Here is a 26,524-nt window from a genome sequence, read left to right as displayed (position 1 = left end):
AGTTTGTGATTCATCCAGCCCAGCATTTCACATGATGTACTCTGCCAGACTGGGTCATAAATTTTGAGGGCTATCCACCACAGACGCTAAATTTTAATACATGAGAGTTTTAGGCTCTGGAGGTAATACATCTACTTCATCACATGTTTCTTTTTTATTTTCAACTTTTAGAGGAAAGCCTGTAGTCATGTTATAAAATGTACTGCAGCAGTCGGTAGGATTATTTGAGTAGCTTAGGTCATGGACTATTTAGCTATTTTTTTATGTCAGTCAATTTATTCATTGAGTTCTGCTTTGTTGAAGCATTATCAACAAGCTTCTGGTCCCTTCCTAATTCATGGACAAACAAGAATTGAAGAACTTTGGTCAAAAAGCCTAGGGAATCCCTCCTTTACCACCACTGGTGTCTTCTCTGGAGCTGGTCATGCTGCACAAGTTCACAGAACAGCAGTGCTGAGGGCTGTAAAAGAGTCTTTCCTGAAAATAAAACAATAAAAAAATCAAGCTCAGCTGGATTCTGATTTAATAGTATCTGGCAAGCTAACTATATTATTTTTGAACACACAGACATAAATTTGATATGAATAATAAAACTGAAGTATAACATGGACAAAGGAAATATAAAATTCACCTAATCTTCAAAAGAAATTCTATACTTGAATAATTAACTATGCTCTATTTATAAAACTAGAATAATTGAAAACAGGATTTTCAGTTGATTCATATAGCCTCTGAAATATTTATTATTGCAAGTCGAAAAGATCTGTCTGGGGTTTGTCACTGAAAATGTCTAAACTCAGTGTCCAGATGTTTATTTAAGTTGCTCCCACAGAGTTCTAATGTCAATACCAGGGGTTATCAGAGAGCATCGCTGTGTATCTTCCTTGACTAATATTCTCATTTCTTCTGCATCTTTGATGTTTTCTTTCATTAAAATTCCTGGCCCACATCCACAAAAATCTGCTGGGCTTGCATTAAAAATTAGTCTGCAGACTTGACATATGATGATGCCCTGTGTCTCCACAAAGATAATATTTATCAGCAGTTATCATTTTGGCATTACAATCAGCAGCATAGAGTCAATTTCAGAGAATAAAAAGGAATACAGAATCCAGATTTTAGAATGCGCCTAACTTGCAGATTCCAACTTCCTGCCTGTTCTTTTTTCCCTAATGTTAGATAAGGCAAAATTAGAACAAGCAATGGGATTTCTCACCACGAATCCATGTGTGTTCATTCCATTTCTCTCTGTCAGCCTCTCTTATCCTGTCTTCTTTTGAAAAACTAAAGTGAGATGACTTTAAAATAAAGGAAAACAGACCCTCTGTCAAAACCCACTTCCTATAGTTTCTGCAGAAAAAGACACCTGGGAGAACATTTTAAAGACAGCTGACAACCTTTCTCTTCATGAGAAAGTGGCAAAAGACAAAATGAGTCTGTTCTTGAGCTGATCAGATGGGGATTTTATTTTTAATCAGCTGTACAAAAGAAACAAGTTTTAGAAGTACCTCCTTCCCAAAACTAACTGAATTGTCCTCAAATTGTTAAAGTACCTAGAACTCAAAGAAAGGAGACATGAGTAAATGAAGTTTATTTGAATATTCAAAAAAAAATGTTTGCATCTGAAGCCTTGTTCAAGCCTAATCTGCTAGGCAGATTAAAACCAGCATGAAGTTAACACTACTTACCCACGACTGTTCCCTGTATCAATTTAAAGAATTTAGTCTGATTTGAACTCCAATACAATGTAGAGAAAAAAATTTGGCACTGGTGTGAAAAACCACTAATGATGCTAAACAGTGCCCTCTGGAAATCACTCCTGGGAACTGTGGACAGATTAATTAGAAGGCCTTATCTGTGGAAAAATCTTCATCTACATTGTTTACTTGATTAAATCATGAGCTTCATAAACTCATGTAATGCAACGCGAGAGGTAACTTCCTCGCACAAAGTAGGCGCTCAATAAATGTTTATTGGCTTTTCAGTGAACATCTAGTCTAACATTTCTATATTAATAGGTATTAACATAAAATTGGATCTCCAGGCAAACACATTTGGGAAACGCTGAGCTAGATAAAGCTAAGCAGGCTTTGTACTCTTGGACCTATCAAAGCCTTTAACATGCTAAGGTGATTTTGAATTCCTAGGGGAGAGTGAATGAGGAAGGGGGGCATGACGCTGCACCTCCCAAACTCATCTGACCACCAGATTGCCTTTTTCTCAGAATTTCTGTTTTAAGAGACACATTTTTAAAAGACAACCCCAATCCTATGACTTCATTTTAGAAACTAGACAATTTAAATCTCCAGCAGCTAAGTGACTGGACCAAGTGCTTGAGTTATTAATAGCAAAGCAGGAACTTTCTCCCCTCCCACTCTCATCTCCACATCTCCCTCTCCCTGCCACCCAGTATATCTTGATTTAAGAGCCTAGAACGCTTCCTTGGAGCTCTTTCATTGCTTTCCTGCTAAGGCATTTATTTTTGCTTTTATTGGAGCCCCAAGAGGACACCCTTATAAACCCAATAGTTGAGATAATGCAGCATTACCTGGTGACATGCTACAATAACTTTAGCAAGATGTGGTCTCTTTTGAGAGATAAACATAAAGGGAGCAGTTAACACTTTTTTTGGAGGGAAGAGTAAGTAGAATTTATGCTTCCATCACACTTCTCACATAGGTAATTGTTAGCATTCTCCACTAGACTGTTAATTGCAAGAGGTCAAGGAATTAGTGCTATAGTCTGCCAGTGCCTAGTAGCTTCTAGGCGTCTGTGAACATGAGCTGAATAAATGAAGGACAGAAGGGGGACTTCCCTGGTGATCCAGTGGTTAAGATTCTACACTTCCAATACAGGGGGCACAGGTTCGATCCCTGGTCAGGGAACTAAGTTCCCACATGCCACTCAGCGCAGCAAAAAAATTAAGGAAGGAAAGAGTGACTAAAGGGACAAACCAACTAGCTCTGTCTTAAAGAACTTCTCAACTCTTGGAAAGAACGACTAAACATCCCTCTGCCCACCAACACCAAAAGACACCAAGAGAAAAGCATGTCCAAAGACGATCCGGACAGGAACGAAGAGTCTGCCGGATGAGGCCAGGCAGAATGGTCCCCAAGGAAACTCTCAGGATGCAGTTCACCTCTAGGGTTTCACAAGATGAGTTACCAAAGCAGTATAGTCAATAACTGCTGACCCTTTGATCAAAGTTAGCAAACTAGCTTTGTGTCTTACATTGTCCATACTTCTAAAGTGTAGAATTTAGTTTGGGGAGGGGGCTACATAACAGGGATGTATATCTGATGCACCAAAAGTGAACAGTAAGAGTAATCTGTAGCAAGTCACCTTGTTGGGAAGCTGACTTTGCCTGAAAATCTGAAAATGGGTAAGGACTGTACTTAGACCGTTCCTGTGTATAATTCAGGTCAAGCCCTCTAGTGGTGGAAGTCCACAGCATGGTTCTTAAAAGGCCTTCTAGGTGGGAAGGATTGCTTATGGAAATTTCTGGATGGCCATTGTCCCTTCCTAGTCCCAGATTGTGTCAATGTGAATTTTACCTCAGATTTTTTAATGAAGGAAAAAACACCTTTTAACGTGAATAATTTGCACAATGCTTCTGTATGTAAATTCTTCTGGAAAGAAACACATGAGTCCAATCTCCAGAACTCTTCCATTTGGGTGCTGGACATGCCAAGCCAAAATTCTTGAAAAATAGATGTGGTTAAGAGCATTTAAGCAATCTGTATATCATCTATGCTGTTCTCATTTAAGGGGCCAATATTAAGGGTAAAAACTTTATCTTTCTTCTTAAAAACCAGTTTCACACAAAGGGAGCGGTAACACACAGAAACACACACCCCTGAACTCAACCCAGGTATGTGTGTTTCTGGGACACAGAGAGGGAGCAGTTCCTTGGGAAGGAATGTGGCAGGACCCCCTGATGAAAAAGCCCATCTGGGACTTGGGAAATCTGGATTCAATTCTTGGCTCCGTCTCTAGCTCACCACATAATTAAGAGGGCAAATCGGTAATCTCTCTGTCCTTCACTTTGTCCTCTTTAAAATGATAGTGTCTGGCCTCTCCCCACATCTCAGGAATGCCTTGTCAGCAGATGCTGGGAGTGGAGCCTGTGGAGCCAATTAGCTGTAGGCAGCGGGGCCCTGTGCCCAGCCCCAGCGGCCCCTCCTGCCCCTGCCTGTCTCACAAATTAATGTCTTTGGTCACACAGAGTCTGCCTGTGAGAGTGTGAATGAATTTCAGACCACTCAGACCTCTTCCTTTCAGATGACAAGGTAAAATAACATTTCATTTGTGAAGCACAGATCTTGTTTCACTGTATAAAAATAGTATTCCTGTCATGAAAAGAAGACCTGATTAGGCACATGCAGAGAAGGGACCTATTCCAGAAAGAGGAGTGTTCTGGGTTTTGATCTAGCGCTGTGACCTTGGACGCACCCCCTATAATAAGAGTTACTGTTTCCTGGGTGCTTATAATATGCTGAGAAACATACAAGTATGAACTCATGTATAAGCATTTTTGGCATATATACAGTAAGTGCTCAATAAATGTTGTTAGCTACTGGTACTAATGGGGCTTCCCAGGTGGCTCAGTGGTAAAGAATCCGCCTGCCAATATAGGAGACACAGTAGATTCAGGTTTGATCCCTGAGTTGGGAAGATCCCCTGGAAAAGGAAATGACCCACTCCAGCATTCTGACCAGGAAAATTCCATGGACAGAGGAGTCTGATGGGTTAGAGTCCATGGGAGTCACAAAGAGTCAGGCACAACTTAGCAGCTAAACAACAAGAGCAACTAGTGCTATCATCTAATTTTGTATCCCAGCAACTTTATGGGATAGGTCTTAGGGTTCTTCCCATTACGGAGATGGGGAAACTGAGGGACAGAAGAGCAGCTGCTAGAATGCCTTGTCCAAATCATTTTCAGGAATGAGCAATGTATTCCTTGGGCTGCTGGGAGTGCTTTCAGACTAGGGCCTCTAAGGGGACTATGCCTGCTGCAGGAAAGGGGCTCACTCAAGGCCAGGCTCCTTTCCAGGGGCAGCCCACATCTGGTGACTGATAATGCATGGCAAAGAGGTCTGGCCTCCAGTATTCATTTCTTAGGGCTGCCATAACAAATTACTACAAACTCAGCGGCTTAAAACAATGGGAGTTCATTCTCTCACAGTTCCGGAGGCAGGAACCAAGGCGTTAGCAGGCTGGTTCCTGCGGCAGGCCCTGAGGGAGTCTGTTCCAGCCTCTCCTAGCTCCTGCTGGCAATGCCAGTATGCCTTGGCTTGTAGGTGGCTTTCTCTCCAATCTCGGTCTCTGTTTTCACCTGGCCTTCCCCGCTGTGTGTCTGCATGCTGAATCTCCCCCTCTTTTCTCTTATGAGGATGCTGGTCATTGAATTTAGGGCCCCAAATGCAGGATGACCTCATCTCAAGAGCCTTAATTGCATTTGCAAATCAGATCACAGCTTCTGAGGGATAGAATGTGGATATATCTTTTTGTGGCCACTTTTCATTCAATCCTCTAGACCCTGCTTAGGGAAACTGCTCTTCAGGGTCACCCAAGCACCCAGCAAGGTCACCTGAGCCTTTGGTGAGACTTCAGCACCTCCCAGCTTCTCCCCACAACTCACCCTGTGTCCCTCTCATCCCTTCCACAGGTGCTTCTTTCAGGAAGCTGCCTAATCAATGTCCTGCCCACTAATCACCTCAGTGTCAGCAAAAATAGTGTTCACTTCAAAGTCTCCCCAAACTTCTGTGACTCATATTTTTAATTCCTTTAAATTTGAATCCAATTCTGCTTTGTTCCATGAGTCCCTCTGTTGTTGTTTTGTTTCTAAGTCGTGTCCAACACTTTGCAACCCCATAAAGACGCCACACACCAGGTTTCCCTGTCCTTCACTATCTCCCCAGAGTTTGCTCAGACTCATGTCCATTGAGTCGATAATGCTACCCAACCATCTTATCCTCTGTCACCCCCTTCTCCTCCTGCCCTCAATCTTTCCCAGCATCAGGGTCTTTTCCAGCATGTCGGCTCTTCTCATCAGGTGGCCAAAGTATTGGAGCTCAGCTTCAGCATCAGTCCTTCCAATGAATATTCATGGTTGGTTTTCTTTAGGATTGACTGGTATGATCTCCTTGCTGTCCTAGGGACTCTCAAGATTCTTCTCCAGCACCACAGTTTGAAAGCATCAATTCTTTGGCGCACAGCCTTCTTTATGGTCCTACTCTCATGAGTTCCTCTGGCCAGATATTAACCACCTTCTCACAGTTTCTCTGATTTTCTGAATTCTCCTGCCTCCTGGACTTTTCTAATGCTACATCTAACCACCTCTCCATCCCGCCAGTCCCTACCCCACCCAAGGGTCAAAGCCTAGTTCGAACTCCCTCCTTCACAGAGTCTTTCTGGCCCTCCTGTCTGAAAGGTCCTTGGTCTCTCTTAGTCACTTAGCCCTATATACTTTGTTGTGTCTTTTTAAAAATATTTATTTATTTGGTTGCGCTGGGGTCTCAGTTGTAGCACACAGGATCTTAAAGTTGCAGCATGCAAACTCTTTATTTGCAGCATATATAATCTATAATAGTTCCCCAGTCAGGGATTGAACCCAGGCCCCCTGCATGGGGAGTGCCAAGTCTTAGCCACTGGACCATCAAGGAAGTCCCAGCCCTGTATACTTTGGATAAGAATTATTTATACACGTGTCAGTTCTACAAGATCTGTGAGGGCAGAACTTGAGTACACTTAGAGGCCGCTGCCTGTCACGCCTGGCCCTCCCCTGCTCTTCAGTGCTTCCCACATTTCTGTCACTGGTCCTTTCTCTTCCTGCTCTGCACTCTCTCTGGGCATAGAATCTACGGGTTCCAGCAACCCTCTCTATATGGAAGGGCCTCATCCTTGGCCTCCACGACAACCAACTTCCCAAGGATTAAACTTGCTTTCCAGCGGCCCACTAGACATGTCTGCAAGGACCCCCACAGGGACAACTCCAAAGCCGAGTGTTTATCTTATCATCCCTTCAATGCTGGTCTCTTCCTGGACCAGTTTCTCCACCCGGCTCCCAACCTTAAGAACCATGATGCAACAGAACAACCCCGCTCACTGAAGGGAAGTCTAGTTCTTTTTGAATGCTGCTGCCTCTTGATGTGTGAAGTTAGGATCACTTCTGAGGACAGAGGGCAAAGCCATGCCCCTTGGGAGGGCTCAGCTTGGCAGCCTGGCTCTTCTGTTCTCTTCTGCAAGGCAGTGACTCAGAGGATGGAGGATAGGTGTTTCTGTGGAACAGATCTCTCCTCAGAGAGACAGGCTGGATGCAGGAAGAAGAACTAACAGTTGTAAACTTAGGACTATCTTACCCTTACCACAAGCCTCTGACTTGACAATATTCCTATTAATCTCTCTTTTCAGACAAAGAGGCTTACAGCTGTTAGGCAGTGTTATCCTGGGAGTAAGTGGCGAGTCTGAGCCTCTGGCTCAGGCTGGTGTCTAAGGGCCACACAGCCCTCCGGGGAGGTGGTGGCTTTAGAAGGTAGGATCCAAGACCTGGATAGGAACGAACCACAGAAGGACTGTCACCTGGGCTGTGCTTATGCTCTTTGCCCCCTGTTCCCCACTGTCATTGTCATCTCTTCTTATTAAGGAAAATGTCTGTGAAAGGCACAGCCTGTCACACCTCTGCTGTCAAGACCAAGGGAAGGGTCCACCCTGACGGTGTAAGGCTTGGGGACAGGATCTCACTTCTTACCCCCTCATCCTCAACAGTCCCCCAGGAATGCAGGGCACTGGCTGTCTGGCATCCCAGCAAACAGAGCACACAGGAGAGGCAGCATGGGAAACTGAAAAGGGCACTTAGAGGAAAACAGAAGCAAGCCTCTACAGTGTGTGACCTTGAGAAAGTCTCTCCCTCGCTGACCCTCCGTTTCCTTCTCTGGAAAACACTGGAATCATCATACTTCCCTCCCAGGACACGGATGAGAAGCAAGTGAGACCACAGATGTGAAGCCCAGACCTAAACAACACGTGACCCCGGGGTGTTGGCATCAGGATCACACACAGGAGCGAAGGGGCCCTCAGGCTTGTGCAGAGGGAGGCTTCCAAGCCCCCTGCTTCCGCCTCCATCTGCTCATTTTCTCCTCTCACTTTGTTCATTTGCTCTCTCATCCAGTCACAAGATGTTACTGAGTGCCCACTATGTCCGGTATGGTTCTGGGTCCCTGGGGAGATAGCAATAAACCAAACAAATAAAAATCCCTACCCTCATACTCCAGTGGGATAAGTCAGGCCATAAGCAAACAGGAACACACACAATTCTATGGAGGGAAGAAAAAGCAGCTAAGGGGGGGTCATTTTATACTCATTGGCTTCCCTGATCAGGAGACGTTTGGGGAGATACTCACAGGAAATGAGGAGCCAGGCCCACTAGTGTCAAGGCAGAGAGACGAGCTGTGTGAAGGCCCTTAGGTGGAAGTGCTCTGCACACTTCAGGGCACCAGCAAGGAGGCCTGGGTGCCCCTGTCAGCTACTGAGGGTGGGGTCATGTGCAGCTGGGTAGGTCACCAAAAGGAGCTTTGCTTCTTTTCTGAGTTGGGGGCCACTGGAGAGGGCATAGGGCAGAAAAATGACTTGATCTGATGATGACTTTAAAAACTCATTCTGGCTGCTGTTGTGACACCTCTGTGACACGGACAAAGGTAGAAGCAGGGACAAAAGGTAGGAGACCCCACAACAATCAGACAACAGAGCACACTACCTCCCTGGACCACCAAATCCTACTTTCCTCAAGCTTTCTGTTATAAGACAAGCATTTGGGGAGATGCTGGCCCATTGCACCTCCCTCATTTTATTCTTCAGTTTGTTGATGTGGTGTATCACAGTGTTTGGTTTGCAGATATTGAAAAGTCCTTGCATCCCTGGCTTGAATCCCATTTGACCATGGTGTATGATCTTTTTAATGTGTGTTGGATTCAGATTTCTAGTGTTTTGTTGAGGATTTTTGCATCTGTGTTCATCAGTGATATTGGTCTGTAATTTCCCTTTTGTATCTTTGTCTGATTTTGATCAGGGTGATGGTGGCCTCATAATGAGTTTGGAAGTTTTTCTTCCTCTGCAATTTTTTGGAACGGTTTCAGAAGGATAGGTGTTAACTCTTCTCTAAATGTTTGATAGAATTCACCTGTGAAGCCGTTGGGTCCTGGGCTTTTGTTTGTTGCCAACTCCTTCATTTTTGCCTTTACATACTGTAAAAATGAGGTTAGATAGCATCACCAACTCAGTGGACATGAGCTGGAGAAAACTCCAGGAAATAGTGAAAGTCAGGGAAGCCTGGCATGCTTCAGTCCTCAGGGTAGTAAAGAGTCAGACAAAATTTAGTGACTCAACAGCAACAACCCTCATTTTAGAAACTGGAACACTCAAGACCCAAAAAGTTAAGCAACTTGGCCAAAAATATTCACTGTGTTAAGAGCAAAACTACCACCACCACCAATGTATTCTGATTCCTCACCTGAGAGTCCAGGACTCACCCAGAGCACTCTTGTTGCAGCAGAATGTGAGTGTGCAATTCAGAGCTGGAGATAAGAGCTTGGGGGTCGTGATGTATCAACAGGCTGTAAAATGACAAGGCAGGATGAGATCACCAAAGGAGTGAGCATAGGCAGAGAAGAGATTCAAGGAGAGAACCTTGAGCATTTCAGTGTTTCATGACTCATGCTGAATTAGCAACATGAAGGCCTCTGGTGGCCTCAACAAGTTTTTTTGGGAGACCTTTGTGAGCAGACCCTTGATTGGAGTGAGTTCAAGAGAAAATGGGAGGAGAGGAGTTGAAGACAATGAGAGACACCACCCTTCCAATTTACACTTTGTGCTGCCCCTTAACTCTTCAGAGACCATGCAGGCCTCCCTTCCATCCAGTCTTTCTCCATTTTCCTTTTCCTCTCTTCCCTTCCTCAAAACTTGCCTGTTTCATTTCCCATTCCCTTAAGTTCTACTTTCCTCCAAGAAAAAGCCATCTAATAAATGGACATCCACTGAGAGATCAATTAATGAGTTTATTGACATTTTACTATCTTCAAGATAACATATATTCTAACATAGAACTCTGACAAATAAGTAGATTTTTGCAGTAGAGGAAATCATGGCAGCTAGATTGGAGGAGGGAAAAGACGTTGAAGCATGAACCCCATCCATCATTATTCAATAGCTACTTTTGACCTGCACAATTTGCAAATCTGAAATTTTCCATTTTGAAATAAACTTTCATACTGAGGAAATGGCACAGAACATTAAGGTCATTGTCGAGAGCATTGCTAGTCCAGGGACATATCAAAACATACCATGAGTCTCCACCAGTTGTGAGGTATGGTAGGTACTGTGTTACTATAACAAAGTTCCAAAGTCAAAATGGTTTCCTTTAGTCTGTAAATTATCTGAAGAACCCCCATACTAATGGGGATCTTGGTGTGTTGTCTTCAGAGAGGATGAAGGCTAAGTGGAGTTACTTCTTGAACACTGAGACCTGCATGTAACCCACAGCCATCTAGACTTCCTCTCTGGATAAGACCAAGCAGTGGGCACTATGAAGACCAAGGCCAATCGCACCCCTGAACAGCTAACTAAACCATTATTTTGTATGATTAAAAAGCCAGATGCAAGAGGCAATCTGAGAAATGATAATTAGTAAAAAGACTAACAAAACCAGAGACTTTACCAGTCAGGCAAGGAGGACTCTCTCCTCCATTCCATATCTGACCACTTCATTGAAGGTCTTGATCATAGAGATGGCTCGGTAGCACATACGGGAGGTACAGACAGCTTGCCTGCTAAAGGACTGCAGGGCCAGAAGATTTAGGAAGCTCTGAGAATTCCTCCTTGCTCCCAGAGAGTCAGAGAGAATCAAGAAGTGCAAAATTTAGCTGACTCCTTGCTGTAGTCAGAGACATTTTATTAGTATCTTAATTAGAATAGAATTTAAGGGAGAAGGAGATTAAATGGGTTAATGGAATCAGAAGATACAAACTTAAAACTTATAAATAAATCATAGGAATGTAATATACAGCATGGTGACTATAGTTAATAATACTGTATTGCATGTTTGAAAGGTCCTTAAAAAGTAAATCCTCAAAATTCTCATTGTACACGAAAAACTTTTGCAGTTGTATACAGAAATATATGTATATGTGTGCATACATGTGCTCAGTCATGTCCAACTATTTGTGACCCCATGGACTATAGCCCACCAGGCTCCTCTGTCCATGGAATTTTCCAGGCAAGAATACTGAAGGGGTTGCCATTTCCTTCTCTGGGGGATCTTCCTTACACAGGGATCAAACCTGCATCTCCTGCATTGGTAGGCGGATTCTTTATCAGCTAAGCCACTGGGGAAGCCTGAGATGGGTGGTAATTAGACTTAATGTGGTAATCCTTTCATCATGTATACAAATATTGAGTCATTGTTCATTTGTTAAGTCATGTCCAAGTCTTTGCGACCCCATGGACTGCAGCGTTCCAAGCTTCCCTGTCCTTCACTATCACGGAGTCTGCTCAGACTCATGCCCGTTGAGTCAGTGATGCCATCCAGCCGTCTCATCCTCTGCTGCTCCCCTCTCCTCCTGCTCTCAATCCTGCCCAGCATCAGGGTCTTTTCCAGTGAGCTGGCTCTTCACATCAGGTGGCCAAATTACTGGAGCTTCAGCATCAGTCCTTCCAGTGAATATTCAGGGTTGCTTTCCTTTAGGATTGACTGGTTTGAACGCCTTGCTGTCCAAGGGACTTTGGACATTGTTGTATGCCTGAAACTAATTTCATGTCAGATAATTATACCTCAATTTTTAAAAAAGAATAATTCTCAAAGAAGGTTTACTCCTCTCAAGTCCATCTGCTTCATAGAAGCCATTGACTTCCTGGAATTTTTATTAATGATGTTGATTAACCAGCAATGACAGTCAAACCCCAAACTGAGATTTCACAGAGGGCCTGGTGAGAAATTTGATGAACCAGTGAAAGTCAACCTTCTGATGACTAAAAGGAGTGTGAGAGTAGAGACATTCAGAACAGACCAAGTTACACAGTGAAAAGGAAAAATAGGGTAACCCTTATAAATAATGATAAGTAAATTATCTATTTTTAGTTTATTTTTTATATACTATCCATTTTATTTCAAGAAAATTGTGGTCATTGAGCCTAGTTGCCATAGTTAAGACTACAGTAAAGAAATTAAAGATGCCTATAGTTTTAGAAAATACATTTCTGGCACTGTGCTTTTTCTATAATTTTACACAAATGTGCTAAGGAATTAATTATGAGTAGACTCCACACTGGGTTTCCCACTGTGGCACCTGCCTGCCAATGCAGGAGACACAAGAGGCATGGGTTCAATCCCTGGGTCGGGAAGGTCCCCTATAGTAGGAAATGGTAACGCACTCCAGTACTCTTGCCTGGAGAATCCCATGGCCAGAGGAGTCCAGCGGGCTACAGTCCATAGGGTCGCAAAGAGTAGGACACAACTGAAGCGACTTAGCGTGCAAGGCACAGTCTCCAGTTAAGCAACAGTATGGGTAGTGCGGGAAGAATTGGTTCTGTCAGAAGCACCTGCACAGCCGTAGGCAGCTCTCCACGCTTCTCTGTACCTCAATTTCCCCAATTATGAGATAGGGAAAAATAATGCCTCATTTTTGTTCCTTCCTTCCTTAAGAACTAAAGATGTTAATTTGTGATAAGATTTGCCTTCTGTTGTCAGTTACAGTTTCCTAATGTGCTTCATTTTAACCCTGCTAAGTGTAGCTGATGGTTCAGACGTTAAAGAATCTGCCTGCAGTGAGGGAGACCTGGGTTAGATCCATGGGTTGGGAAGATCCCCTGGAGGAGGGCATGGCAACCCACTCCAGTGTTCTTGCCTAGAGAGTCCCCATGGACAAAGGAGCCTGGCGGGTTACAGCCCATTGTATCACAAAGAGGTGGACCTGACTGAATGACTGAGCACACACAAGTGTAGCTGAAGGAGAGAAATCTTTAAAAATCTAAGTAATCAGTGAAGATATACTTTCATTTTTATAACACAAGCACTGGAAGGGCTATTTAACTCATACAAATATATGTGGTACTGACTGGGAGAACTGCTGTATTTACTAGCAATATTTTCAGACAGGGTTTATAAGCACCAAGCTGAGTCTCCATCTTTCAAAGAACTTTTTTGTATACTCCAAGGACCTGATTTACAACTCTCATTCTTTTGCTTTAATAATGTGAAGTTTTTCCATACGAAACTGGGTCTCTCCTTAGCTCAATGTCCTAATTTCCCCTTGTCAAAATAGCTTTTTAGGGAGTCTCTATTGTTTTCAGTTAATTTTAACACTAAATTAAAAGCTTCATATGGTGGTGATTTTAAAACATTTTGCTTCAGATGCCAAAAGGAACCTCCTAAACTACTTCAATCGTAATTGTTACCATCGTTACAATAAGGTTTTCATATAGACTCCCTTTTAGACCTCAAAGTGTTCTATAAAGACCACACTTTGAAATTTTGTTCTCTCAAAACATACCCCATACATTAGATAAGGGGTCACTGACCTCATCTTACAGACTAAATAGTCAGGAGAGGACAGAACTTCCCACTGGATTCAAAGGAAATAGTGGCATTTAAATCCTAAATCTAATAATCTAATGCTATTCCGGTGGCTTAGCCTCTTTTTGGCCTTTTTTTAATTCCAAGTTTTCTAAAATCATCTGGGAAGTAATAGATCATATTTAATTGTTCAGGCTTTTATGCTGTGCTTTCAGAATCGCTTCTGATTTGTGGTCTGGCTCTAGTTCAGTATTATCCAACACGAAGTTGATTTCATCAGCCCTGTATCAAAGCTTCCTCACTTTAGCCAGAAATTAAAATAATAGCTGTGAGTTTCCCCTCCCTGTCAAACAGCTAGTCAATAATGCCATTTGCTGTATTTTGTAGATGACTCTATAGGCTCCTCATAAAAGCGGGATATGGAACACTTTCATTTATTTAGCATAGTCACGTTCAACTTCTCCTACACAAAGACATAATCTTTTCTTTTTAAACAACATTACTTCCTTTAAGTGTCATAAATTGTCATGAAGCCTGCAAAGGGTCACCTGCCAGGTTTACCTGGTCCTCTAAATAAAGCCCGTGATATCTGATGTCATTTTCTCTCACATCTTTTCTTTGATAAAGGTTTGTGAACCAACTGCCAATGAGGAGGAAAGGATCAAGATACCAGCAGTCACCAAAATGGTCACACAGTGATAAGATGCTTAAACATTAAATATTCCAAATGCAAAAATTATCAGAAGGAAAAAGATCTCTTCTGTAGTTTAAGTCATAGAGACAGGACAAATACCCCTAGAGTAACCTGAGCTCTTGCTTAGCATTAGCACTTTTTAAAGCCCATACATAACCTTGATTTGTGGTATTCATGTGCAAGGCCATGTGCTCCAGTGCCCAGAAATTTTGAGCACCGGGTTCTTTTCTTGGCTGCCTCTGAGTGCCCTTGAGCAAATGACTTCAACATCCCTGTTACAGGAAACAGATAATCCCACAAGCTATCTACCTCCCCCTTGACTCACAGCTCCTGGCTCCCCAGAGAATGTGATATGGATCAGAGCCAGGTCCTATGAAAATGAAAATTACCCTACAGATGACTATTATATAATGTGATTAATCCTCCTAACCTCTTCCCCAGAGCAGGTAAAGCCCCAAACTTTAGCACTTAACTTTCTTCTCTTAACATAATCCCTTGAAAATTGAAGGTAAGAGTTCATGACTACAGACTCACTTAATTTTTCCTGGTCTAAACCCAACTTTGATATCTTTTAAAAAGTTCTTTCTTGCTAACTCAATCAAAACTACACAATGCTTTAGGTATTCATACTATAAAAAAGTCTTGTGAATTTTCTATTTAACTTGTATAGACTAAAAGTAATGACCTAGTTGAAAGAGTGATTTAGTTTATGAATGGCAAAGGTTCAGATCTCCTGAGTCTCAAAATACAGAAATAAAAATATCAGAATATCAAGCATTTTTTGAAAATGAATGGAGATTTGTACTACCAGCGAGATTTGCACTATGTTGCTTCCATTTATGTAACATGGCAAGCTGATTCTAAAATTTATTTAAATTTAAAAATGATCTAATTGTAAGTTATCTTTTGGTAATAATTACAAAAAGCAAAAAAGAAACAAGAAAATAAGTTGCTTTGTTTCTCTTTCCAAATAAATAAATTTTAAAATGCAAAGGCCCAAAACAGTCAAGCCACTCCCAAACAGGATGACAGGCTTTACACCAGCCTTATCATAAAGCCATCACAAATAAAGTGGCATAATATTAGCACAAACACATTAATGGACTGGAGAAATGGAGAGGACCCAGAGAGGATCACAGAAGTACACTCTGTGCATGGCATAGACTGGTGCTTACTGCATGGCAGAAGGACACCGCACAGTGCCAAATCAGTGGCTACACAGAAGGACCCTTCCTCACAGTCACAGGTGCCTCCCGCAGGAAGTCAAACATAACAGAGAAGAAAGGCAAAATTAAAAAGCATTATTTAAACGAAAAGATTTTTCATGACTTCAGGGTAGGAAAACATTCCTTAAAAAAGATACAAAGGACACTAAACATAAAAGATGAATATATTTGTCATTAAAATGAAGAGTTTTTATTAATCAAAAAACCATGAAGAGAATGAAAAATAATCAGAGGAGAGGATATTTACAACAAACTCAATAACCATTAGTATGAAGAATGTATACAAATCAATGAGTAAGATGGCTGACACACACACAACAGAGACAGGTTTTGAATGGGCACTTTTCAAAAGAAGAAATCCAGTGACCAGTAAACATATGGAAGATGCTCAAAGGCTGTTTCTAACTAGAGAAATGCAAAATAAAAGCACAGTGAATGTCTATAAAAACATCACACGCTAAAATTAAAGTCTGACAACATCAAGTGTTGAACTGGAACTCATACACAGTGAGGGATGAGGGGAAGGATATTAAATGTTAAAGATATACCTATCTCATAATCCAGCAGTTAAACTCATAGGTAAATGCCCTACAGAAATGTTTAGGTGCACAAACATGCTCATTGCAGCATTGCTTATAATAGCCCTGAACTGAAAACATCATAGAGGTGCCCATCTCAGTAAAATAAAGTGGTACTAATGAAATGGCATATCACACGGTAATGAAAATGAGTAAATCACTCTGACATACAATGTGCATTGTGTAAGTGTTGGGTGAAGGCACTGGACACAACATACAGTGTGATTCCAGTTTTTTAAGTCGAAAGTAGGGAAAACACACAATATTGTTGTACACATAAACCATTTTTTTAAGAGACGAGAAGTATTGCCATAAAGCCAGGCTAGCAGTTTGCTCTGGGGGCCAGAGGGGAGGCTGGAAGGAACACACAGGGAGATTCTGGAGTGCTGCAGTGGCTGTTGTGCCTCTGGTTTGTGATCCCATCGCTGTTTGCTTCATCTATTAAACTGCACACCTGTTTTATGTACTTTTTGTATATTTCACAAAATTTAAAAGAATGAGGGAGAGCTCATACTACCAAACATACCACTGACTAGAACCATACTTATTTAAGTGGTGTATAAAAACTAGAAGGCCCAAGTCCAAGACACAAAATATACACAGGAATGTAATATTCTATACCAGTATAGTGCAGATTTTTAAAAAACTAAATCTCACCTCATACAATATTCCCAAATTTGAGATGGATTAAAAATTTCCTTCTGAATTAAAGGTAAGTATAATAGTGAAATTGTTTAAAGTACTAAAAGGAAATTAGGATAAATCTGTACCCATCCTTGGGGTAGCGAAAGCATGCCCTAGCACACCTGCATGGGCTTCCCAGGTGGCACTAGTGGTTAAGAATCTACCCACCAACACAAGAGACATGAGACTCAGGTCCGATCTCTGGGTCAGGAAAATCCCCGGAGTAGGAAATGGCAACCCACTCCAGTATTCTTGCCTGGGAAATCCCAGGGGTGGAGCAGCCTGGCGGGCTGTAGTTCATGGAGTCACAAACAGCTGGACACAGCTGAGCACACACACATACACCCAGGACACCTGCGAACGGCAGACCCGAAGAAAACAACTCCTACACAGAAACAGCACCAACTACATTAGAAGGCAAGTCACATGTTGAAAACAGTAATAACACATGACAAAACGGACATCTTAATTCATAAAGTAGCTTATAAACCAATAAAATTGGCAAACTTGCCAAGAGAATATAGGATATGAATAAGCAGTGCTCAAAACAGTGAATGAAAATGGTCAATAAACAGGACAAGACTCTCAAATCTTCATTTATAATCAAGGAAACACATTTTAAAGGAAGCCCTTTTCTGTAATTATTGGCAAATATTTTGAATAGCAACTTGCAATTCTGGAAGTTTAATATATTGCTAGTGGGAACATTAAGGAAAACAGCCTTTGTGGGGAGTGATGGATATCAAGTCTCAAAAGTTTACTTTCACCTAAATTCCTTCTAGAAAGGTACCATTTGGAAATAAGTCACTTTTTTACAGATGTGACATAAGATGTTGATTGTATCATTTCAATTTGTATTATAATGAACATTGTGAAACAAATTGTTAAAAGTTACGGCACACCCATAAAATGGAATATTCTGCAGCTATCTAAAATGTGAAATATTTAGTATGTGGAAATGTTTACAGTACGTAGAGCAGACTTAACCAATGTACGACTGCATTATTGAAAATACAAACGTGTAGCTATGCATAGAAAAGTACGTATATGTCCTTGTACCCAAATGTTAAACAGAGCCCTTCTCTGCGTGATAGAATTACAGGGGATTGCATGTATGTGCATGGGAGCCCACCCATGCTCAGGGTTTCCAGGAATAACGTTTATTCATTCTGGTGACTCAAGATGATAAAGACTCTGCCTGCTATGCAGGAGACCCGGGTTCAATCCCTGGGTTGGAAATATCCCCTGGAGAAGGAAATGGCAACCCTCACCAGTATTCTTGCCTGGAAAATTTCATGGACAGACAGTCCTCGAGGTCACAGAGTCAGACATAACTGAATGACTATTTTAATAAAGAACAAGCATCAAATAACTTTAGGATGTGAAATCATTTATAATTAGTTTTAAAAACTAAAAATAATGAAACTGTGCAGGATATTCCTACATTTGCTTTTTGAGGGGAGGAAAGCAAAAGGGCGATAAAGCAGTGGTTACTCCTGAAAGGACATGACACAGAACTGAGTCCTTCCTACCACACCTACATCTGCCTAAATGTATTCTAATTCAGATTTCATATATGAAAAGCCTTCTTCAAAGTTAAGTTACATTTAATTAGGCAGCAGTAAAACATCACCATTAGCATTTTCAGGTTGCTCTAATTAATATTTTATTCTTTCAACACTGCTTAAAGGCACCAACATATTAGACAAAACTTTGATAACATGTGTTAATTTCTCTGGAGACAACCATATAATCCTTTGAAATTATACATGAAATTGAGGTTTCTGCAGCCTACATTAAGTCTCTCTTGGTGGGGCGGGGGGGAAGAAATATATATTGATAACAAACCAATTGTAACTTCAGAAATTTTTTTGGTTCTCTTACCAAACTGAACCTATCATCTGCTAGAACAATGAAGTCAAGTCAGGCCAAGCCTAACAACAACAGATAGGGCTTCTCCAGTAGCTCAGCAGTAAAGAATCTGATTGCAATGCAGGAGATGCAGGAACCATGGGTTCAATCCCTGGGTCAGAAGGATCCCCTCGAGAAGGAAATGGCAACCCACTCCAGTAATCTTGCCTGGAAAATCCCATGGGCAGAAGACCCTGGCAGGCTACAGTCAATGGGGTTGCAAAAAGTTGGACACAACTGAGCGACTAAACCACCACCAACAGCTATTCCCTTCACAAACATCAATCACCTTAAGACTTTTCCTGTTCCTCATGTTACTCCATGACCAGGCAAATCTGGTCATCCAGAAAGACCACCCACCCTCTAGAATTAACTAAAAGTACCACATATTCCTTATGAGAAGAAAGAAAACATATTTCCTAAGGGAAAACAGAAAGAAACAAATATTTAAGCATTTTCTATGAGTGTCTTCCTTGGTATTTAACATCCAATACTGTAATAGCCCCCATGCAAACATGCACAAAATTCTCTAGACTTCTCCCTTTGTTATTCAAAAAAAGAGGGAATTATATCTTCATAATTCATTTTAGGTGATGCCTGGGACAACTAAATAATTCACTAAGACATGTAATAAACATTACTTGGTAGAGGTAAGTATAAAGAAAAAAGCAGTTTAATAACCTGCTTTCATTTGGCTTAGAGAAAAAAATGTGCTTACGATATACTAAAATATCAGACCAACACAGGACATACTGCCAAAATTTAATATAGTGTCATTAAATACAATATTCAAATATTCAACTTTTCAAGCACATGAAAGTTGTCATCTGAAAGTGGGCTATTTTTATTGTTTCCTTAGTGTAACTTTACAAAATTCTTTCTCTTAACAATGTCTGACACTGATCTTGATACTTGTTACGCAGTCTGATGTAAGATAATGAGATCTCAACAGGCAGAAATTTAGATGATCTGAATGCCCATCTTCAGAATTCATCCTCAGAGGACTGATCATCATCTTCATCCCTTACTTCTCGGTATTTCCTTGAAGACTCCCCTTCTGGATTATAGCTCTGCATTTTAATATTTAGTCTTTCAGCTAGCTTCTGTGCTGCGAGCTTGGCTTGTATCTCCTTTAAGACAAAAAATGAAGCAAAAAGTTAGACACTCATACCTTTTCCCTACAGTTTTTCAATGGGAAGTCACTGGAACAGAACCGGTTTCACTGGAATGGCATGCCCCTTTATTTCTGGGTTCTCTACCGCCCTCTGAGGGAATGAGGCACAGACATCACAGGGCAGGCTGGAGAGAGCTACCAGCCTGCCACAGCGGTGGTGACAGACTTCCACTGATAAACAATGTGCACTGAAATATCCAACTTCTATGAGAGGAGCTGAGGAACCAGCCTGGCACTGCAACAGTTATACACAGGAAAATGTTTTCAAGCATGTGGGCACGTGCATGTGTATAGACAACCCTGAAGAACAATTTGAGCCATCAAAGTCGAAAACCACCAATGCTGTACTGACCCTCCAACTGGAAGAGTCTTCTTTCCTAGATTAGATCATGGCTTCTAGGCTTGAGAGTGACATTTCAGTGCCATAATGAAAAATCAAAGAATACTAAAACCTGATTATCCCTCTCCAAATTAACTCCCATGAAAATTACTATGCAATAAAAAGCCTGAGTAGATCTTAAACAGTGGCGACGTGCTTGCAGACGCCCAGTGACGGTGTCACTGACTGACTGGCAAGTCGCAATGCTCATTCCTCATCTGGCTCCTCACTTTGCTCAGGCTGCCCCCAAAACACTCGAACTCATTTAAGTTCCCCCTTCAGGCCACGGGTAGTACCGGTAGGTGGGACTGAAGTGGAGTTATTACTGCTCTGCCAAGGAAACCAACTCCAAACTGAATGGCTTAATTCAACCTAAAAATAACTTCAGACAGGCATTTAGGGTCAAACAAGGTAAGAAACAATTCCTCAATGCTTAGTTACAACTAGGCAATAACTTCAATGGACTGAGAGGATGAAAACTGGCTTTTAAAAACGAGTGCCTTGAAAATCCATGCCAACCTAGCTTTTGTGAAAACCGAAGGCCTGGAGTAAATTCTGACTCATGTAAGCAGCATCCTACATGCAGACAGGAACAAGCCATGCTCTAAATACCTCGTAACTCTGCTTCTGCTGTCTCTGCAGAGCCAGCGACTCCTCTATGGAGAGCAGCTGTGTCGGCAGGTGGTGCAGTGGCAGAAGCCGGGCCGCCGTGATGTCATCGAGATGCTTCTTGTCCCTGCGCCGCCTCTCCTCTGAGGAGACGGGAGACCCTCTCCTCTGACAAGCACTCCATGAATCATGCGGCTGTGAAGGTAATCTGGAGGAAGCAACCCTTATGTTACACCACCTTTTCACAGACACACATTTGCAGCATTCAACAAAAGTGGCCTTTAACCTTGGCAGCTAACTGTTCTACAAAGGTAATAGTAAGGCCTTTACCACTATTTGCATGCATAGATAAAACATTCTTTTTAAATACATTTACCTCAAAAACAAATATTTAAATTGGCATCTTTTTTGGCGAGTAATTTGCCAATGCATTCCTCTAAGAGATAGCTAGACTCATTGCCTTTCCCTTCTCTCTCCAAATACTGGAGTGGGTTGTCATTTCCGCCTCCAGGGGCTCTTCTCCACCCAGGGATCGAACCCTCATCTCCCACGTCTCCTGCATTGGCAGGCAGATTCTTTACCACTGAGCCACCTGGGAAGCCCCCCAAAAGCTTATACTCAAGCTTGAGCCTATTCTCATTCAAAAACATCTGCAAAGGGGCTTACTGTCTAGCAGAGGGAATTAAACTTGTAAAGTTTCAGTGTAATGTAATATCACGGGTGCTATGGCACAGGCCCAGTGGAACACAGACAAGGGAATGGCCTGTTGTAAGGGGAGACAGGATGGCTGGCAGAAGCACTTCAAAAAGAGTGCAATCTGAGGAGTCTTGAAGGATTCAGCATGTAAATGATAGGCTCTCTGATGGCATTTCCCCAGAGAGTAAGGACTGACCGGGCTGCAGCTCACAGGAAGCATGGGAGATGGAGAGTACAGAAAAGGCTGGGGCAGCAGGCTGGGTGAGGCCACATGGAAGACTTCTAGTCTACATAACAGGGTCAGGTTTATATTCTACAAACTGCACTCTGGCAGCAGTGGACAGCATGGACTGGTAGAGTTAAGACTGGGCCAGGACAGTGATGAGAACCTTCACTTTGACAGGAGAAAGGATGAACATAAGGATGATTAGAGATGAAGGTCCAGGAAATACACTATGAGGTCCCATGGCTGGCAGAGATGGAAAGGATGGGAAGAAAGACGGTGGCAACACTACTGACTTAGGGAATGTGGGACAAAGTAGTCTGGGAAGAAGTGAGTTCTACTTTGTACAGGACAAACCTTAGGCGCCCAGATCACCGCTATGTGGCCGGGTTTCATAGGTAACTGACTCTGCAAACCTGAAGTTCTGGGTAGACCAGGGCTAGAAGAGATGAGAGGCAGCCTCCCGCATCAGAAGACCCAGAAAAGCATGCAAGAGGCAGCCAAGGGACAACTGCATCCCCTGCTACTTCCATCTGTCTACCGCCTGGTTCCCCAAAGCCCAGCCTCTTCTGATGAGTGCACCTGTCTCTATGGCTCACAAACTTCCCTTGGGAACCTTCACGGATACTCCCTTCCTCTCCTCCCACTTCCAGCTAAAGGACCACAATACAGAATCAGGGTCAGTGTATTCTCTGTTTTATGTATTGACTAGATGATGCTTCTGGTTTTCTGCCTCCCTATAAGTGAGGAAAGATACCTCACCACATACAAGATGAGTTATTACCTAATCAAAGATTACTTTTTATTCCTAACTAAAAATTAATTCTGGTGTTCTATGCAGAACAAATAGTTTTGAGGTTTAAAAAAATGAATAGTGAGATACGATTGAACTTTCAAGTCTCTATAATAATTTAAAAAAATCAGTTTAGGTACTTGTAACTACAAGCTTTCAGTTTTTCAAAGAAAAGCAGTGGTGGTTAAACTTTGTATCAGTTGTTGTTTAGTTGCTAAGTTGTGTCAGAGGCTTTGCAACCACATGGATGGCAGCCTGCCAGGCTCCTCTGTTCATGAGATTTCCCAGGCAAGAATACTGGAATGGGTTGCCATTTCCTTCTTTAAGAGGGGATCTTCCTGACCCAGGGACTGAACCTGCGTCTCCTGCATTGGCAGGTGGATTCTTAGTCACCTGACTCACTCCTGAGTCACCAGGGAAGCTCCTTGTATCTGATATTACTGTTTTTAAACTACTCCCTGATTTGTGTATTATAACTGCACGTAAGTAAATAATACTCTTTTTGAAGAGATTTTTTTCTGAAGATCTCAGAAACAAAACTATAACAAGGAACTTAGAAGTACAGTTCACTTGCCTCTCCTGCCCAAATTTGTTTAGCTTTTTTAATCCTTTCTCAAGTCCCTTCTTCCTGAAATGATATTATACTTTAATGTTCTTCCAAGTTTGTAAGCCTCGAGTCCTCATCTAGACCCTAAACTCTATGAGGAACAGAATCTTTACTCCTGTGTCGTCACAGCACCTACTGCTTACATACAGTGAGCACGCAAATATTTTTTACTGAGAAAGGCCGTCGGCTCCTACAATTGTTTTCCTCTTAGCTTATAGTCTAGTTAGAGGAGGAACTATGTACAAGAATATGGTTCTGGATAAAATTATAATAAATTCTCTAATTCTGTGTTTTATATAAAATTTTGCCTAAGTATCCTGAAGTTTAATGCTCCATCTGCTACTGAAAACCTTTACAATTACTTGGCTAAAAAAAGAAAGCATTTTCTAGCAGGAATCCTCCACTCCAGCCATGTTAGTTTTACTGCTTCTACAATATGCTCCTTCCCAAGTACAAGCAGTTCTCACACCAAATCCACTGAACTTAAAGCAGTCTCCCAGTTTTTGGAATTTAACAAATATCATGCTCCTGTGACAAGCCTGTTTGCGATGGTACTTACACATTGGTTTTAAATTTATGTGGCATGGGCATGGGATTTTTGGCTCGCATTTCCAGCACTTCCATGTAATGAGGCTTTTTCTGCGGCCCACTCCAGAGGCTGGCCAAGTTCTCAGGACTCTGGTTTCCTTCTGAGTGGTGTTCAGTGGGGTCCGCAATTGTGATCCTTTGTAATCTATCAATGAACAGGCTGTCTGAGCTGCCAGGATGATCCTCCACTTGACCTAAGGCAGGATACTGAGGGAGACCCTCACTAGCTTCAGATAAGGAAGGCGCTGGGGTTCCGCTGCTAGAAGTTGGGTGCTCACTCACTGTGTGTTCAGCCTCAGTTGCCTCAACATCACCTCCGTGAGTCAGATGTGCCAGTCCCTGTTGTCGTGAGTTTGTCTGAGATGATGTGATGTTAGCTACAGAGGAACAGCTAGGAAGGGGTGATGAGGTATCAAGTATCTGGTCAGAATTCTGGGCCTTATCTCTGTCCCCATCAACAACTGCAATCGCTTTTTGCCTCTCCTTACAGTGTAAGCTAACAGGATAAAAGAGTTCACTTCTTCCTGTAACTTCTTCACGTTCTGCAATGGCAGCTTTCAGTTTGGCGACAGCATCTGAGATCTTTTTACCTTTGTCGGGCAATTTGCAAATGAATTTTCTACAAAAGGAAAAGAATAGGTATACGTTACATAGAGCCATGTTTTTAAACTTGAGATATACAAAGTAGTATTCTCAAAGGGAGAAAAATCGACCTTTAAGTCAAAAAACTGATTGCCAGCTGCCCCTAAACAGGGATGAAATAAGAGAATCATTACCCAAATACCCCTCAAAACAAGGGACAACAGGATGATTAGGGACTGTGTCTCATTTGTCCCATCTATTAACAATTAGAATTTCTGCAAAAGTATTTTAAGCATGATATTAATATAAGACATCCCCTAAATCAGTTTTTTAAAGTGTGATTTCCAAGACCTTCCTGGTGAGGGGAGGTGGATGGATCTGCAAGGTCAGAACTGTTTTATAATAACTAAGGTACTATTTGTCATTTTCACTCGCATTTTCTTGCCATGAGTACTGGGGAGTTTTCCAGAGGCCACATGATATGGATGATAACATTGTTCTGATGGCTAATACAAAGTGTGTGTTTTTGTATTCTTGTGTTTTAAAGATTCTCACTTGTAACTCCTAAGACAATGGTAACTATCAGTCGACATAACACACATACAACAAGAGCTCTTCAAGATGTTCAGTAAGTCTTCAGAGTTAAGGTCCTGAGACTAAAAAGTTAATTCACTCATTCTCACAGTCAAAATAGTTGTCTCTACCAGGAAGTCCCCAAGTGATCATTTGCCACTTTGGCTAAGTGGCAAAAGTTCCTTTTCTGATTTCCTTTTCTTTAGCCATACAATAAATGTGGAGGGAAGGTTACAGCTCACACCCTCTATTTATGACACTACATTCATTCTCCCGATTCTATTAACATTCCTCCCAGTTGAGATGTCTGTATTTTCCCAACATTCTCTTCTCTCTCCAGCCTCATGACCACTTCTCCAGCTTTTAATCATATATAACTAACTTTTCCATTAACTCAGCTCCAGTAAGTAAAATCAATCTCAGACTATTACCCTCCTCCAGCTTTCCTACTTTTATTAATGGTGCTCCATACAGATTGGAAACTTCAGCCACCTCTGTCAACCATATATTCAAATGATCCTAAGCTTGATCTAGTCTCCCCAATTACACAGCTACCCTTCTAGTTCACTTTCTTACAATCCCCTTATTGGGGAACTTCTCTGAAAATATCTCCTAGTCTCTTCTGCCTCTTATTCCTTCAAACTATCCTGCACCAACCTGCTAAAATAAGCTTTCTAAAAAATCATTATTGGTACACCGATCCTCTGCTAAAATCCATTAAGTCTAACAGCTAAGTGTGAATCAAACTTACTTTGCCTAATAAGCCACTCTTTTACCCTACTCTTCCCATTTCCTACAGTTCCTGTTTAAAAAAAAAAAAAAAAAAAAAAAATATATATATATATATATATATATATAGGATCTAGAGATGAAACTGACTAGGTGTTTGGGGCACTATTTGGGGGAAAGGCAGCGGAAGGATTTGGGATACAGACCCTCCCCTTGGAGAGCTGACACAGGCACTGAGTAAATAAAATCAACGAGGAGCTGATGATGAGGGGCCGAAACGCTGGGGAGCCAGAAACACAGGCGCCCGGCGCCCGGCTGTACGCAGTGGCTCTGTGACTGTAGGCCGGCCACTAGCCCGCGGGCCTGGAACAGATCTAAGACAAGGTGACCTTCCAGGAATGAGAGCGGGATGGGGGCGGGGAGGGGCGCGTCCCAGGGTGCCGAACCCGAGGAACCCTGCGGTGACTTCGCCGGACCCAAGCTTACACGTTGCGCAAAAGTCTCTCCTGGCGCTTCAACATTTCCCGTAGCTCCGCCAAACTCCGCTGCCCCAAGTCCTCGGGAGTTTGGGGCTCGAAGCCGCGGGGCAGCGAGGACATTCTGCGGGGGCTGAGGCTGGCTAGGCGGTGGGCACTCGGCGTCCTCGGCAGCCCCCGCTGCTGGCGCCAGATCCGCGGCCAGCGGGGACTCCGGCGAACGAGCGGGAGTCGCCATTTTCCCGGAAGAACAGGTCTTCTTCTAGCCGAATCGAGCTTTATTGAAACGCCGGAAACAAACACGGACAGAGTTGAGGGAGTGGCAACCGGGGCGGGAATAGCGGGGTGACGTCACGCGCCGGCGGGGCGCTCTTTACTAGTCGCCTGTTCTTCACCTGTGCCTTGAGTCTCGGCTGAGTTCCTGGGGCCCTGCCCTTA

The 26,524-nt window shown here is 42.4% G+C and overlaps 1 protein-coding gene and 1 long non-coding RNA gene across 2 annotated transcripts in view; one reads left to right on the top strand and one right to left on the bottom strand.

The window, feature by feature from the left end:
- The window catches only part of LOC122704851, a 242,400-nt gene that overhangs the window by 202,775 nt on the left and 13,101 nt on the right, over positions 1 to 26,524 (top strand). The gene's annotated exons all lie outside the window — the stretch shown is intronic.
- Positions 18,388 to 26,356, bottom strand: POLR2M (RNA polymerase II subunit M). The gene is made up of 4 exons (XM_043919918.1): positions 26,097 to 26,356; positions 23,698 to 24,345; positions 20,823 to 21,027; positions 18,388 to 19,787 (listed from the first exon to the last, which is right to left on the bottom strand). The coding sequence occupies exons 1-4, from the start codon at positions 26,207 to 26,209 to the stop codon at positions 19,641 to 19,643; spliced, it is 1,113 nt and encodes a 370-aa protein (XP_043775853.1). The 5' UTR covers positions 26,210 to 26,356; the 3' UTR covers positions 18,388 to 19,640.

The sequence above is a fragment of the Cervus elaphus genome, chromosome 12 (assembly GCF_910594005.1).
Source record: "Cervus elaphus chromosome 12, mCerEla1.1, whole genome shotgun sequence".
Lineage (NCBI taxonomy): Eukaryota > Metazoa > Chordata > Mammalia > Artiodactyla > Cervidae > Cervus > Cervus elaphus.
Note: the sequence above shows the minus strand (reverse complement) of the source record. Positions and strands in the feature narration are given on the sequence as shown.

Excerpts from the sequence above, each read along its gene's own strand:
- POLR2M (XM_043919918.1), bottom strand. The coding sequence starts at position 26,209 with ATGTCCTCGCTGCCCCGCGGCTTCGAGCCCCAAACTCCCGAGGACTTG. Across the intron at positions 24,346-26,096 it reads GAGAGACTTTTGCGCAACGT|AAAATTCATTTGCAAATTGC; the intron begins GTAAGCTTGGGT and ends TTCCTTTTGTAG. Across the intron at positions 21,028-23,697 it reads CATAAATTTAAAACCAATGT|ATTACCTTCACAGCCGCATG; the intron begins GTAAGTACCATC and ends TGCTTCCTCCAG.